At 41.0% G+C, this 16,368-nt stretch overlaps 1 protein-coding gene across 1 annotated transcript in view; it reads left to right on the top strand.

Moving 5' to 3' along the window:
* LOC122808226 (multiple epidermal growth factor-like domains protein 10) overlaps positions 1–16,368 on the top strand; it is a 693,858-nt gene that overhangs the window by 401,510 nt on the left and 275,980 nt on the right. Inside the window, exon 9 of the mRNA XM_044079188.1 lies at positions 3,665–3,877. Coding sequence (XP_043935123.1) covers positions 3,665–3,877 — 213 coding nt within the window. The remainder of the gene's footprint in view (positions 1–3,664; positions 3,878–16,368) is intronic.

The raw sequence follows: 16,368 nt of genomic DNA, 5'->3' as shown, positions 1-16,368 counted from the left end.
TTGATGAGAAATTCACAATAATAAAGATTATGTTTTGTTTTCTAAAATGATTAACAGTAATAATAGACTAAAGGAACTGAGCAGTCAAAGCGTGCTTCTGTTTCAGTAATAACTCCTCTCCAAGAATGTCACTGACTGAAGCAGAGGTCAACAACATTGGCTTGGTTTATAGTTTCATAGGTTCATAGGTGTGTACTAGGCTAATGGCCCTGGGGCCTTTACAAGCCTAGCCCATAGAAGTGCCCTGGCATTGTGCCACCCATTGTTACTTCCCACTGTCTCTATCAAGTAGAGCCACCGCAGTGATCCCTGGGGGTGAACTTTCTATTTCCCATCAACTCATCAAGATTTCTATTGAAAAGGGCCAGTGAAGTGCTCTGCTTGACATGTATGGGAAGTCTGTTCCAGAGCATGTGCAGTTTCTGGGTTATGAACCTGTCCCTCCAGCATATTCTGTTGATTGTGGTAATGAGGTTGAGGTCTCCAGAGCATGTGGTGCGGAGGGATTGGGATTTCTTTACATGTAGCATTTCTAATAGAGCTGGGTCAGACATGGCTTTGTAAGTCAAGCAGAGATCGCCTCTTAGTAGACTATATGAGACAGAGAATAGCTGGAGTTTTTAAGTCTGTCTATGTAGGACATATGTTTAAGGCCTATGATCCTCTTTGTGAGGTACTTTTGTGGCCTCTCCAGCTGTTGCAGGTGTCTAGTGAGGTACATGCCAAATGGGGCATTATACTCTATGATTGGTGTAATGAGGGAAGAGTAGAGAGAAATGATGACCTCTTTCTTCATGGACGCAAAACCCTTGGTAATGAGATGTGCCACATAGAAGGACTTTCTGACCACAGTGGCAATGTGGTGGTCGAAGGAAAGGTTGCTTTCAGCCTGTGTCCCCAGATCTCTTATAGCGCCTTGAGTGTTCAGTGGGCTCCCATCAATGTGGTAATTAGTGGGAACTGATTCCAAAGGGGATGACAACAAATTTTTTGGCATTAAGCTTAAGGCCATGGTTTCGACACCAGTCATTGGTCTCAGTGAGGCCTTTATGTAGGATGTCTGCATCACTTGGGGCGTTAATAATGGCTTCCAGCTTGCAGTTGTCTGCAAATTTGGTCAGCCAGAGTCCCTCCATGTTGGCCTGGACTTCTGAGAAGTAGATGCCAAACAGGAGAGGACCCAGGACAGATCCCTGTGGGACTCCACTTGTGACTGGTCAGCAGTCTGACTTGGAGTCCGCTACTTTCACACTCTGTGTTCTATCTGTGAGCCAATTTGCAGCCCACCTAATGATATAGAGGTTGATGCCTAGTTTGGTGAGTTTATCAATAATTCCTGAGTGAGGAATGGTACCAAAGGCCTTGGCCAGATCGAGGTAGGCTGTATGAACTGCCTTACCTTAATCCACTGCTCTGGTGACTGACTCAAAGAAGTCAATGAGGTACAGCAAGCATGATATACCTTTCACAAAACTAAATTGCGTGGGATCTAGAGTTTGGAGATTCCCTATATCCTTGTTAATTAGGTCCATGAGAATGCGCTCCTTAGCCTTACATATCAGACTCGTCAGGCTAATGGGGTGATAATTTCAAGGGTCTGTAGTCACTCCTCCAGTATGGAGAGGGATGACTGTATCAGTGCATCATTCAGTAAGGATAAAGCCTGAGGTGAGGCTGTGAGTGAACAGAGCACACAGATGCGGTGCCAGTTCACTTTGTAATTCATGTAGAACGCAGCCAGGGATATTGTCGGGTCCCATGGAAGCTGTATTCTTGTCCTTAGACAATGCAGCTTTAACCTGTGCTGCAGTAATGCATGGTGCCTGGCATTCTTCTGGTATTGAGATTGGCCATTTAGGGGGGAGAGAGGGGTAAAGTTGGCACTGAATCTGTCGGCCCGTATGTTGGAAATATCTGTTGGCTCAGTATAGGAGGTACCATTGTGTAGTAACTCAGTGCAAATCTGGATATTGCCATGGAGATTTTTGATATAGCTAAAGAAGGCTTTGTGGTTCTTTAGTGTCTACTGCAATTCTGCCTTCATAGCTGGCTTTGAAGGTTTTGATGAGGGATCTCAACTTTTTGTCAAGGCTATCCAGTCTTAGGACTTCACCTTTTTTTGCAACAGTTTTGATGAGGGATCTCAACTTTTTGTCAAGGCTATCCAGTCTTAGGACTTCACCTTTTTTTGCAACAGTTTCTTCCTTCTGTTGTACAGTTTATAAGTGGCAGGGGACCACCAGATTGGTGTCCTTTTTTTGGAGGAAAGCGTCTTGGTTCTGTTGGGTATGGCTAGTTCCATACATTTATATACGTGATCGTACAGTGCATTGGTGTATGATTCAGCAGTCATGCATTTATTTTCCATTGGCATGGGTGCCATGAAGTTAGCTACCTCTGTTTTTAGGAGTCCAAGTCAGCTTTGGAGAAGTTTTTCGTGGTGGATACCTTTGGGGGGGTGGGTGAGATGTGGATTTCCATGGTGATTAATTTGTGGTCGGATCTAACCAGGGAGGAATTGACTATTGGCATAGAGCAATGGTTGCTCATGTTAGTAATAACCAGGTCAAGGATGTTGCTTCCTCTAGTGGGGGTAAGAATGAGCTGGTCTAGGGCACTGGAATTGATGAATTCCAGGAAGCGTCTGGCCAATGCATTGGTGCTTGAGTAGTTTTCCCAGTTGATGGATGGGTAGTTGACATCTCCTAGTATGAGAGTGTTGGGCTGGACCTTGGTAGATTTTAGGGTGCTTAGGAATGTAGAGTGAAAGTCTAGGGACATGGTTGGGGACCTATAGCAGACTATGACCTGGATCGCAGTCTTACCCAATGTTAGTTGTACCTGAAGTATCTCAGATGCATTATGTTGGGCTACTAGTCTGGAGGTGTGCATATCCTTTATGAATATGGAGACACCACTGCTTTTGGAGCTTCGGTCCATGTTTCGGGGCCGAAAGGTGTGGAATGAGTTATAGCCTGATAGCACAGGGGTGCTAAGTATCATTTTACATGTACCTACCCTTAAGTGTTTCAGCTTGCAAATTTGCTTTTATTAGATGTAGCATTCTGCTCAAGAAGCCATGCCAGTCGAGTTAGATCAGAACAACATGAAGTACTCACACATTCAGTTTATTGGCTGGCTTATATGTTGCAGATCACGAAAGTCAGACTAAGTCCCATGGAGAGGATGAAAGCAGTTTTTCCCTTCTGATTTGTACAGTGTGAAGACCACTGGATGGGCCCTTGTGAAAATCTGCTGCCTTTCCCCAGTGTGATATGGCTTCCCCACACCTTTGACTTTGAACGTCTATAAGTTCCTACCTTCCTAGATGATACATTCCATTACATGAGATGTAAAGAACTTAAAAGTATATTTTACAGCTTTTCTGCATTTAGTTAATTTGTTGTTCCATTCATTAATTCTTTAATGACCTGCTTACACCAGTTCAGGGTCACTGGTGGGCCAGGTCCAGTTCTAACACTCACAGTATGCAAGGAACAGGAACTAGTTCTGAAAATGCCTATGTTTCTTTTCTGGATTCAGGTTTTCTGAGTTCTGCACTGCTAATATGATGCCTCATTATTACTTAACAGTGATGATACAGTATATGTACGGTCAGTATTATTGGTGAAATAATGATGATAATGCTTTCATTTTCTGACAGATGTCAAGAGAATTGTCCATTTGGAAAATATGGAGAAAACTGCAGTGAAGACTGTGACTGTGTCAATGCTCATGGCTGTTACCACATTCATGGAGCCTGCTTGTGTGAGCATGGATTTCAAGGTGCCCGTTGTGATGAGAGACTATGCATAGATGGGTTCTATGGAATGCATTGTGAACATCAGTGTCTGTGTGATGTCAAACACAGTCTCAGGTAAGAAACTGGCAATTAACTACAATATCAAAGGCACTCCAAGAGGGTACACATTTCATGTAGTGTTTATCATAATTATTCCCAGACATAAAGAAATGCAAGGAGACCTTTAAATATTTATTTTAGTTAACATTTGTTTACCAGGAAGGTCTGACTTGGAACAAAGACAATTTACAGCATTGGCCTGGGGAGAAACACTCCTGACGCATGTCTATGTAACATGGGAGGAAACCAGAGCACCCAGAGGGAACCCACATGAATGCAGGGAAGACATGCAGACTCCACACAGAAGGCACCCCAACTGAGAATCGAACTGGAGAACCACATGCTGTCAGATGACAATGCAACTGCTGCACTACTGCGCCATCCATGAAATACAAAATAAAGTAAAAATAAAGAAAAGCAAAAAGCAAAAATAAATAAAGAAATGCCCAAGGTACTGAGCTCTATTTTTCAGTAATACAAAATACTTCTTCATATATAATGCAGCAGATAGATCAACAACATTAATCCAACAGTCAACCTACCAAAGACAACCTTTTGGAATATGTTTTGCAGCAGCTAAAACATAAGATGTTCACTGCAGTACATGGATCTGGAGCCCATCTGTTTTATATCATGAAGCCATACTACATCAAATGTGCTGAAGTGTAGAACTGTTTGATACCTCTCATGCATAAAACACTTTGATATATAAAATGCAGTGTAATGATTGCACTTATATCATGGTGTAAGAAACTGTAGGATAACTGCTACATTAATCACACTATATAATTCTAAGATATCAGAAGCTGATTCAGAGTTGTCACTCTAGCAGCAATATAAGGTACAAAACTTAGGCTCCAAGTCAGAGATAAGTTATACTATACAAAGTAGTTGCATGGAAAATGGCCACATTTAGGCTCATAACAATTCATAGTCCCATATTGCACTACACTGCAGGGATCAGGAATGTGCTGCTAAATATGTATATATGTAAATATGTGTGTGTGTGTGTGTGTGTGTGTGTGTATGTGTGTGTGTGTGTGTGTGTGTGTGTGTGTGTGTGTGTATATATATATATATGTATATATATATATATATATATATATATATGTATATATATATATATATATATATATATATATATATATATATATATACATATATATATATATATATATATATATATACATATATATATATATATATATATGGGTCTAACTCGACCGATCAAAATTACATTTCTTCGAAACATAATTAGGCGACCCCTTTTTCCCGAAAGTGGATTTTTTCAAAAATGCACTTTCACGAAAAAGCAACTAAGCGAAAAGCAACTGAGGCTGTTGCTTACATCGAGGCACAGTGGGGATAAGGGAATATTTCCTTTTCCCTACTGTAGTGTGATCTTGGAGTAAGAATACATGAGTAGCGGGGTGTGTGGAGGGCAAAGGGAACTTTGGTTTTGGCTGGTTCTTGAAGTTCAGTAATTTGCGGACATTGTTGTTTGTAGTTTTGATTCTTGGTTCATTCTGTGTGAGATGTCTTTACCGGATCCTTCTGTGGGCAGCAGCAACCAAGGGAGCATCAGCTTGGATAACCTTATGACCAGTTTTGGTTTGTTAACACAGTTAGTTCAGGAACTAATGCAAAAGGTTACTGTTATTAGTAATCAACTGTCCCAAGACCATGATTTTTGTTACACACCATCCTGTCTGATTACAGCTGGGCAAAGAGAGCAAATGTAGATAAGAACAAACCCTTTGCAAGGGCCTAACAGGCATTGTCACAAACTTTTAGAATGGTTTAAAATGTACTTTAAACTTTTGATAGTGGAGAGCTTGATTACACCCTTTCCCTAAAGCTTCTTGTGGAAAATTTAGAAAACTCACTTTACAAATGCCATAAATTACAACTATAGAACACTTACTTTTGTGAATGTCTGAAAGTGAGAAGGATTCCCAAGGGTTTACATTCCTGGAAGTTCCCAACAGGAGTAGAGTCTCTACTGTATAGGGAACTTAATTTATTTGATAAACCCGGTTGTGAGCTGCTAGGATGTCTTATCAAACACAGCCAGAAATACATGTGTTTGTAGATGAAGCTGGCAAATTGGTCCAGCGCATCACTCAGGACTTGCTTTTTGAGCAAAACATCAGGGATTATAATAACATTTTTCATCATATAGACAAAGACATTCTTTATTTTAAAAAGAGAAAAGAAAAAATTTCAAGAGAGACATGATCGAATATTTAGAGGGGTGTGCTTATCCTAAACCTCCTTCCTCCAACAGGAAGCATACTTTTCATCGGGCAGCCAATTATGATGCACTTTTGGCAGATGAGGAGTCTGACAACCATGACCAGGCCCCTTTAGTGAATGGTCCAGTTTGGAGGTAAGAAAGATTGACAAACAGGAAGGAACGGCAACAGGTTCAGCCTCCTACACACAGACCTGTTCACATTTTACAGGACAAGAAGAACCAGTGCATTTATCGGAACACCACTTTTCCTCAGAAATGGAATTAGGCTCCGATGAAGTGGAACTGAACATTTTTAACTCTAAGGACTCCAGGCTGCAGGTGGTGACCAACAAAGCAGGTGATTTCACTATTTACAACTTTAGCAATTATGAATATATTGTACAGCACACTAACCTTTTTAGTAGAGGAACCACTTTTGTGCCGGCTTGTAATTTCAACATTGAGAGGATACTTATTGACTTAGCACTTTATTTAAGAAAGTTAAATTTTCATTTAATGTTCGAAGACAACAAAATATATTGTAACAATTTGCCTATGAGTCTCAGAAGTACATTTAACCCCCCCCCCCCCCCCCATCATTACCCTTATTAATTTTTGGGATGTTGGTAGAGTATGATTTCAGACTATTGCAATGTTGAAAGCACATATGCAGCTGGTTGTTGAATTTAACTTCCTCTGAACGTTTGTTGTTATTGTTAGAACTGGCAAACAACAGAAGTTTAAGGGTAATGAAACTGGATAAAGGGGGGTTATTATGAACAGGGAAGATTTTCTAGATAAAATGAATATCTATTTGTCGGACTGCAACTTATATGAGGAAACTTCTTTAAACTTCATACATGTTGCTTACAAGAAGATTATTTACTGCAAGACTTGTTTGACCAGGGTGTGTAATAGGTCCAGACGTGTTTGATTGTTTCAGGTCAAGTTCCCTATTTTGTGTTGTATTTTTGGTACTCCTAAAATACACAGGAGCATTACTCATCCACCAATGAGGCCAATAGTCAATGCCAGGAGATCTAAAGCCCATCCCCTGGCAAAATATGTTGATTTAAAAGTGAACAAGTGGTTGGAACCTTTCAGTTATTTGTGTCAGGATTCCTGGGACTTTTTATTGAAGATTAAAAATCTGGATTATTTCAGGAATTATGTTTTTCTCACTGTTGATGTAGTGGAGTTATTTAATGTTATGCCTCTCTCTGTTGGCCTGTCTTGGTTTCATTAATTCTTATGTGAATCTACTAATCTGAGTAATAATGAGATCTATATCTATGGAATGTGTATGGAAACTGTACTTAAAAATAACTAAGTATATTTGGAGGGGTAATATTTTCAACAGGTCAGAGATGTGGCAATGGGGGCTTTTTGTGCCCCAATTTTTGCTAACATTGTCCTCATTCAGAGGGAAAAACTGAGTGTATTCAACAACTTTCCTACTAAGCCTTGGAGGCTATATCTCAGATATTTGGATAACATTTAAGACAGACCTAGTAGTGAAATTGGCGGTTTTATTGATTACCTAAATTCCACCACAGCATTCCTTAAGCTTACATATACATTTGATTATGAGGTCATTGACTATTTGGATGCAAAACTACCCAAAAATGATCAGGGGCAGTGTTTTGTTAGCGCTATATATAGAAAACCCTCCCATTGTAATAGGTTTTTACATTACAAGAGCCACTACCCCAAACATAAAAACGGGGTGTGGTTAAAGGCCAATATATGCATCTGGCCAGGATGATTTCTGAATATAATGAAAGTCAACATCTGACCAATATGTTTCTGGCCAGTGGCTTATAAAACCACCCAAGTCACTGTTGTGTTCCAAAATGTTCTTTAGAGTTCTACCCCTTCAGTAAACAAAGGTAGGCCTTTCCACTACTTTCTTAGTAATACTGAAACAAGAAGAAACAGACCAGTTCTTAAACATCACCTTCTTGATGTCATGATCTTCCAACCAATATTCCATGATGAAAGACAAATTAAAGTTACTTCTAACAGTAGAGGTTTGACCAAACATTTCACCCACCTTATTGTAAGAGGTCTTTAATAAGGGCAAGATGTCCCTGCCCAACTAATTTCTAAAGTCAGATCTGAAGTGGTGAGTAAGAGAGAGGACAGGGACATCTTGCCCTTATTAAAGACCTCTTACAATAAGGTGGGTGAAATGTTTGGTCAAACCTCTACTGTTAGAAGTAACTTTAATTTGTCTTTCATCATGGAATATTGGTTGGAAGATCATGACATCAAGAAGGTGATGTTTAAGAACTGGTCTGTTTCTTCTTGTTTCAGTATTACTAAGAAAGTAGTGGAAAGGCCTACCTTTGTTTACTGAAGGGGTAGAACTCTAAAGAACATTTTGGAACACAACAGTGACTTGGGTGGTTTTATAAGCCACAAGAAATTTTGGACCACTAAATGTGGGCATTTTAGTCAGTGTGAGTACATACTGGTTAGTGACAAAGTCACTGCTAATGGAATCCAAATTAAAGTTGGATTTCATTGTAATTGCAACACCCAGGGGGTGGTGTACCTGACTATATGTCAGAAATGTAACGGGTATTATGTGGGTAAAACCCAAAGAAAGCTGAGGGAATAAATATATGAGCACTTTCTAGACATCAAAAAGAAAAATCTTAAAAATTCCCGGGCCAAACATATTGATAGACATCCTGAACATAACTTTGTTTTTTTTTTTTTTTGGTCTTGATTATATTACGAGGAACTCCAGGGGGGCCCTTGGGAAGATTTGATCGAAGCTAGTGAATTGTGTTGGCAACTCAAGTTAAATGCCACTGCCCCCCCTGATTTATCTATCAGCAGTATTTTGAGCCGGAAATCATATGATGTGTAAGATTATTTGTTACTTTGTCGTGTACTATTTCATTTTTATATAATGGGATCTGTGATTTGTTGAATTTCATCATGTGAATTATAGGGGAGGACATTTAAAGGACTCAGGTAGATTGTTTATCAATTCAGTTGAATTCCGGTTGACTACAAATGAAAGAGCTTGATCTTTTTATACCTTTGCTTTTTATTTTGTACTTAGTGGTTTTAGTGACTTTTACTGATTAAAACTTTTTAGCTGATAGACTTTTTTGTTTGTGGCTGCTTCTTGGAGTTCAGTAATTTATGGACATTGTTGGTTTTATTTTTGGTTCTTGGTTCATTCTATGTGAGATGTCCATACAAGACAATCTTACAACCCGACCTACTTCTACTGCCATCCCAATGTGTCTGAATAGTGAATGCTCCAGTAACGTATGCTGTGGTGAGCCTACAGTCTCTATGTGCACTGCTGCTGTCCAGAAACCTTCTGTACGTGGTACTTACCCGTGGCATCATTTATCAAGATGCACGGAAGTTGATTCGTCTTGATTCTCATTTCCTCCTCCAAAGATGAGAATGTATTGTTGTCGCTCTGCAAGGCTTTCTTTGCCTGCTGTGCCTAAGCATCCCCACAGCCAGTCTCTCATCTTCTATGAAACATACCTTTGACTTGGCATGCTGTTGCAAGTCAATGACACTCTTCCACTACTGCTTTAGAGTGTAATTCTGCCCTCGCCAGTAGCACTAATGTTGCAGACCAGTGTCTGCTACACCTGGTCCTGTAAAAGCTGGTCAGTGGCCCCATTCCCATGCTATTCATGTGTCTTGAGTGCCTGTAACAGAACATACTTTTCAGCAGGGCAGAGGTTGTCCTGCACCTGCCATGCTCTTCATCCTCTGAACATCAGATTGATAGCAAATGACTTCATACTGTTGGGATTAGTAGGGCACAGGAGGGACCTAATTATACTATACTGTCAGGACAGCTAATGGGGTACGCCATACCATAGCTGGAGCAACAGAAGTGGATATGCATACAGTAAGTACACTTGACACAGACTGGCAAAAATGTACCTGCTGTAGGGTTAAGCATTTTTGTTAGGACCTAAAATTATGTATATAGTAAAGTAGTTGTCCCTGCTGCCACTATAAGAGAACACTTAAGGAAATACCAGTACGGCACAACTTTACAATACTACACTGAGATGATACAGATATGTAGTCATAGGAGTGATGTTTAACAACGCAGGCCACCATAGAAATTACACAGGGATTTCCCATTCAGAAAGGACTGACATATATGTACAGGGACAGGTTTCCTGATATTGTGAACCACCTTGTAGCCAGTACAATCTATGTATAGTTAACATATGCAGGCACACATATTCATATTACTAGGCTTATTTAAAGTAAAGTACTATGCAAGGGTATACATTTTTAGGAGGGTAGAAAAAAATCAGCTGACCACACACTTGCAGATTATTGGGTCCAAAATGTGTTACTTCTTCTTCTTCTTCTTTCAGCTTTTCCCGATTAGGGGTCGCCACCGCAGATCACCTGTCCGCTCATGATTGGCAGTGGAGTTTTACAGTGTCAAGTTGCCAGCCCGGCACCCAACCTTCCACAGAAGGCACACACACACACACTCACTCACACCTAGGGCCAATTTAGAGTGTCCAATCCACCTGCAGCATGTCTTTGGGATATGGGAGGAAGCCGGAGCACCCGGAGGAAACCCACACGACCACAGGGAGGACATGCAGACTCCGCACAGAAGGCAACCCAGCCGAGGATCGAACCGGATAACCTTTTGCTGTGAGTCGACAATGTTAACCACTGCACCATAATACTGCTGCCCAAAATCTGTGTGGCTTACTTTACAGATTTGAGCATATTCTAGAGCAATGCAGCATTATACCTTATTTTGTGACATATAAGCAAATTAAGCCAAGTGGAATGAATGTATAAGAATCGTTTTATTTTGCTTTCTATTTCATATTACTTTTTACAGACAGTTTATCTATTAATAAATTCCACAAAAAAATCATCCCCATTAAAATATCACATCTTCCAAATCTATTTTTATTGCTTTTTTAATTTCATCTATATGATATTTCCATTGATGTATTAAATTATATGCCTCCATTATAATATTATACCATTTCTTTCTATCTTTTTTTAAACTTTATCAGGCTTAATTTTCCATAACTCCATGTTATAGTCATATTCTTTTTTGCATCATCTCATCCTTTTTACTTCTTTACTATCCCTTTTCATTTTTTCATCTCTCTATATTTCACATACAGTATTTTTAGTATCCATCTTCCTTCTCTCTCATAGTTTTAATACCCCAAAAAGTATATAGATTTCAAATATACAACTGCATTTTTTAAAAGCAAACCTCCTTCTTCTTTTTTATTATATGCAATTCCCAGTCTAACTGCACTGAGTCTTGGTCATCAAATAAAACTGAATAAATCTCTAACAATTAGTTTCCCATTTTCAAGGAAACGTACATATACAGTCCACAAATATTCCAACGTTTCCTATATATATATATATATATATATATATATATATATATATATATATATATAGATGTGCATGTTTGTGTACATGTGTACATTTGTGTGTGTAACATATATACTTTATTTCTTCTTCTTCTTCCAGCTTTTTCCCGGTTAGGGGTCGCCACAGCAGATCACCTGTCCGCTCATGATTGGCAGTGGAGTTTTTCAGTGTCGAGTTGCCAGCCCAGCGCCCAACCTTCCACAGAAGGCACACACATGCACACACTCACACGTAGGGCCAATTTAGAGTGCCCAATCCACCTACAGCATGCCTTTGGGATGTGGGTGGAAACCGGAGCACCCAGAGGAAACCCACTCGACCACAGGGAGGACATGCAGACTCCGCACAGAAGGCACCCCAGACAAGAATCTAACTGGAGAACCTTTTGCTGCGAGGTGGCAACACTAACCGCTGCACCACCGTGGCCGCCCTATATACTTTATTTCTACAGGATAAAAATAAAGGTTTCTGCCAACTAACGTCTTTCTTTCATCGATAATTTTTCTCCATTGATCTATTATGTTCCTGCTGTCACAAAACCTGATTCCTAATATATTTATTTTCATCATCATCATCAGCCCCCTTTTTCCCATTTTTCTACATGAGGTCGGGGTATTGTGTTAACTGTCACCAACTCTCTCTGTTCAGTGCCACACTCCTACCTTCTTCAACTCTCATGCCTGACTGTCGCAGATCTTCTTTCACACAATCCATCCACCTCTTTGCTGGATGTCCTCACTTCCACTTACTTTCTTCCTATTTGTCCCAAATCTTCCTCACCAGATTGACTCCTTCTTTTCTACACATGTGCCCAAACCACCATAATCTGTTCTCGTTGATCTTTTCTGCAATTGGAGCTACTTCGACTTCTGCTCTTATGTCCTCATTTCTTCATCTGTCCAACAATGTGCATCCTATCACCTTTCTCAGGCACTTAATTTCCATCACCTATAGCTTCTTCAACTGTTCTGCCTTTACTGCCCGGGTTTCTGTGCCATACAGTAGTACTGGTCACACCACTGTCGTGTACACCTTACTTTTCAGCTTTTCTTTAGCATTCTTCTGTCATAGACTACACCTGATACTCTATGCCAGTTGGCTGCAGCCCCTCTGATTCTAGCTTTGACCTCTTCATTCAGATTACCCTTCTCCTCAACTACTTCTCCCAGATACTTGAAGCTGTTTACCTATTCCACTATCTTCCCTTCTATCTCTATTCTCAGCTACTTCTTCTTCTTCTCTGGCTTTTCCCAGTTAGGGGTCGCCACAGTGGATCACCTGTCCACTCATGATTGGCAATGAAGTTTTATGGTGTCGAGTTGCCAGCCCGGCACCCAACCTTCCACAGAAGGCACCCACACACACACTCACACCTAGGGCTAATTTAGAGTGTCCAATCCACCTACAGCATGTCTTTGGACTGTAGGAGGAAACCAGAGCACCTGGAGGAAACCCACGCGACCACAGGGAGGACATGCAGACTCCGCACAGAAGGCACCCCAGATGAGGATTGAACCGGAGAGCCTCTTACTGTGAGGCGACAATGCTAACTGCTGCACCACCGTGGCTGCCCTATTCTCAGCTTCTTCTGATTTCCCCAATTTGCTGCCATTATCACCATCTTATCTGTGCTTAGTTTCATCTCATGTGCCCTCAGATTTGCATTCCATTCTCCTATCCTTTGCTGAAGGTCTTGCTCAGAGTATGCCTGTACTGCCACATCATCTGCATACAGCAGCTTTGTTGAGCCATCCCCTCCAACCTGTTTGCTAATGTAGTCCATCACCAGTATGAACAGCAGTGGGCTCAGAGCTGAACCCTGATGTACACCCACGCCCACTGGAAACCCCTCTCTGAGGCCGAACACTGTCCATACTTGAGTCATCTGGTCCTTGTACATAGCCTGCACTAATTCTACCAATGTTTCTGGAACTTCAAACCACCCCAGTACTGCCCAGATCAACTTTCTTGGAACATTGTCATATGCTTTCAAGTCTAGGAATGCCCAGTTGGACTCTCACCTCATCTCTAGCTTCTTCTCAAATATCTGTTTTAATGCAAACATCGGGTCAGTTGTACTGCATCCTGATCTGAATCCAAACTGCTCATCTCACATCTTACATTCTACTACTCTGTATCAGTTTATCAATCACCCTCTCCAGAATTTTCATGCAATGTGGTAGGAGTTTGATGCCTCTGTACTGCCCACAGTTGTGAATGTCTCCTTTGTTCTTGTACACTGGCACAAGTATGCTTATTCTCCAATCATCTGGGATACGCCTTTCTCTCCACACTGCTATTAGTACCCTCAGGAGCCATTTCTCCCCTGTTTCACCCAGCATCTTTATCATATCTGCTGTGACCTCATCTGAGCCTGCTGCTTTCCCTGACTTCATCTTCCTTAGTGCTGTTCTTACTTCTTCTAGGGTGGGCTCCTCTTCTTCTCGGGGCAGTACAGCATCTGTGGGGTTTTCTTCATTCAGAAGCTGCTGGAAATACTCCTTCAATCTGCCTTTGATGTCCTCTGGTCTGGTGAGCAGGCTGTTGCTGGCATCCCTTCTGCACAGTGTCTGACTATCTTCTTTATCTTTCTGTCTTTGCCTTGCCTGATATAGTTTCTTTGCGCCCCTTACTGGGTCACTTTCCAGAAAATGGTACAGTGCCTCCGATGCCCTATTATTTGCTATTGCAACTTCTTTCTTAGCTTCTCTGTTAGCCAGCCAGTAGTCCTTCCTAGCCTGGTCAGTCTTTTCTGTCTCCCACTTTTTCCTGCACACCTTTTTTCTTTTGATGATTTCCTGGACTTCTACATTCCACCACCAGCTTTCCTTATGTACCTTATTTCCATACCTGGCTCGGTCACATATATTTTCTTTAGTCCTAACACATGCTATTTTTAGGCACTGCCATTTCTTCTTCAACTCCACCTATTTCCTCCTCTTCTTGGGGTGCTAGAGCCCTGAGTAATTCCTTGAACTGTTATACTTTCTGTCCAGTCAACTTCCAGGTCTTCAGCCTGGTCTCTGTTGGCTTAGAGCCTTTTCTGACCACCGCTTGCAGCTGATTGTGGCAACTAGTGGTTTATGCTGTGAGCCAACTGTTTCACTGGGGATGACTTTGCAATCATGGATTCTCCCCCAGTACCTTTTCCTTACTAGGAGGAAGTCTACCTGAGTTGCATGTTGACTACTCTTGTATGTGATTTTGTGACTGTCTCTCTTTCTGAACCATGTGTTGGCTACTATCAAGCCATTTGCCAGACAGAAGTCTAGAATGGCTTCTCCTTCTTTATTCTTGTTGTCCTGTCATTACACTGGAGTCTGACTGCCATAAGTCTGTCATTAATTCTGATGATATCCCTTACTGCCTTCTGAAGCCTCTCTCACCACAATTCCTACATGCACTCCACCTGAGCAGTAGACTCTGGATCCCAAGCCAAGTGGCTTTGTTTCACTGCCCTTCCATCTCCTGGATACATAGGATGTCCTGCCTCCTCCATATCTTCATGTCATCCACTTCTAAGCTGCATCCTGTCAGTGAACCTACATTAAGCATAGCCATTCTTAGTTCATGTTTGGCAGGTTTTATGTCCAGCTTTCGCTCAACAGAGCTATCTCAGGTAACCCAGGCTGGGCAACTAGACGCCGGCCAGCCAGTAGCTTATTGATCCAGGGCTGCATGTCAGGTGCACACTGACCAATAGGGGCACATATACCCCTCCCACTGTTAGCACGGGTCCCTGGCATGGGTCATAGTAGGCCGGATCCTCAACACACATCACCAGTAACTACCCATGCCTATTTTTGGTGACATTAGTCAACATGACCAAATCACCTAGAGCCATATTTTACACCATCGAGTGGCTAACCCTACCACGGCGTGGTCTGTGATCTATGTTCTCCTATCTTGAGGATACTGCACACCACAGTAGCTGCCCAAAGCAGTTGGTCTGTACAACTCTTCCCCCTACAGGGCACCATGTAGAGTCTGTACTGTTGCCCACAGCTCCATTCATTGGTGAGTTTGAGATGGAAACACTCACCATGTTTTTTGGACATGGGAGAAACCCCATGGAGACACAGGGAGAACATGGAAACTCCAAACAGGCAGTGGTCGAAGGTCAGGATCGAACCTTGTACCTTGTGCATGGGAGGCAAAGACCTTAACCACTAAGCCATCTGGTTCTTTGATATATTTATTTTATTTCTAGTAAAATATATTCCATTTATCTTTTTATTTCACCAGACCATTTGCTTTTGACATATTTAACCTTAATACAGCTTTACTTAACCCCCTTTCCATCCTTGTCATTGTTTCTCTCATCCACACTATATTTTTTACAATAACTAAATTATCTGCATATGTAAGATCTACAGTTATTATTACCATACCTTTTGCCATTTTCCATCCTGCGTCTCTCTCTCTCTTTGCACCAGTTTGTATTATTGCATTAATTACTAGCACAAATAAACACTCTTCACATACGTGCTTCACCTTTATTCAATTTTTATTTTCTTTCCTAACCTGCCACTTGCCATAACATTCACCCAAGATATCTTATAACACTTCTTCGATACTTTTATTTTTGCCCATACCTACAATCCCCTAAATATCCCACATTGTCTCATGATTATTAAATCAAATGTTTTTGCTATGTAACATACAACTAACCTTACATATTTATTCTCCCTTAAATAGAATTTAATACTTCTTACTTTATTACTAACACCTCCTTCACATGTTTTCCCTTTATTTCATATACTCCTTCACGTCTTCCAAAATAATCCCCATTCTTTTCTGTCTTAGTTTCATAAAGATTTTTAATCAATATTCCCCAATGTTA

Source organism: Protopterus annectens, chromosome 8.part0 (assembly GCF_019279795.1).
Source record: "Protopterus annectens isolate FY-2018-M chromosome 8.part0, PAN1.0, whole genome shotgun sequence".
In the NCBI taxonomy this organism is placed as follows: Eukaryota; Metazoa; Chordata; order Ceratodontiformes; family Protopteridae; genus Protopterus; species Protopterus annectens.
The sequence above is the reverse complement of the archived record's forward strand: the minus strand, read 5'-3'. Positions and strand labels throughout refer to the sequence as shown.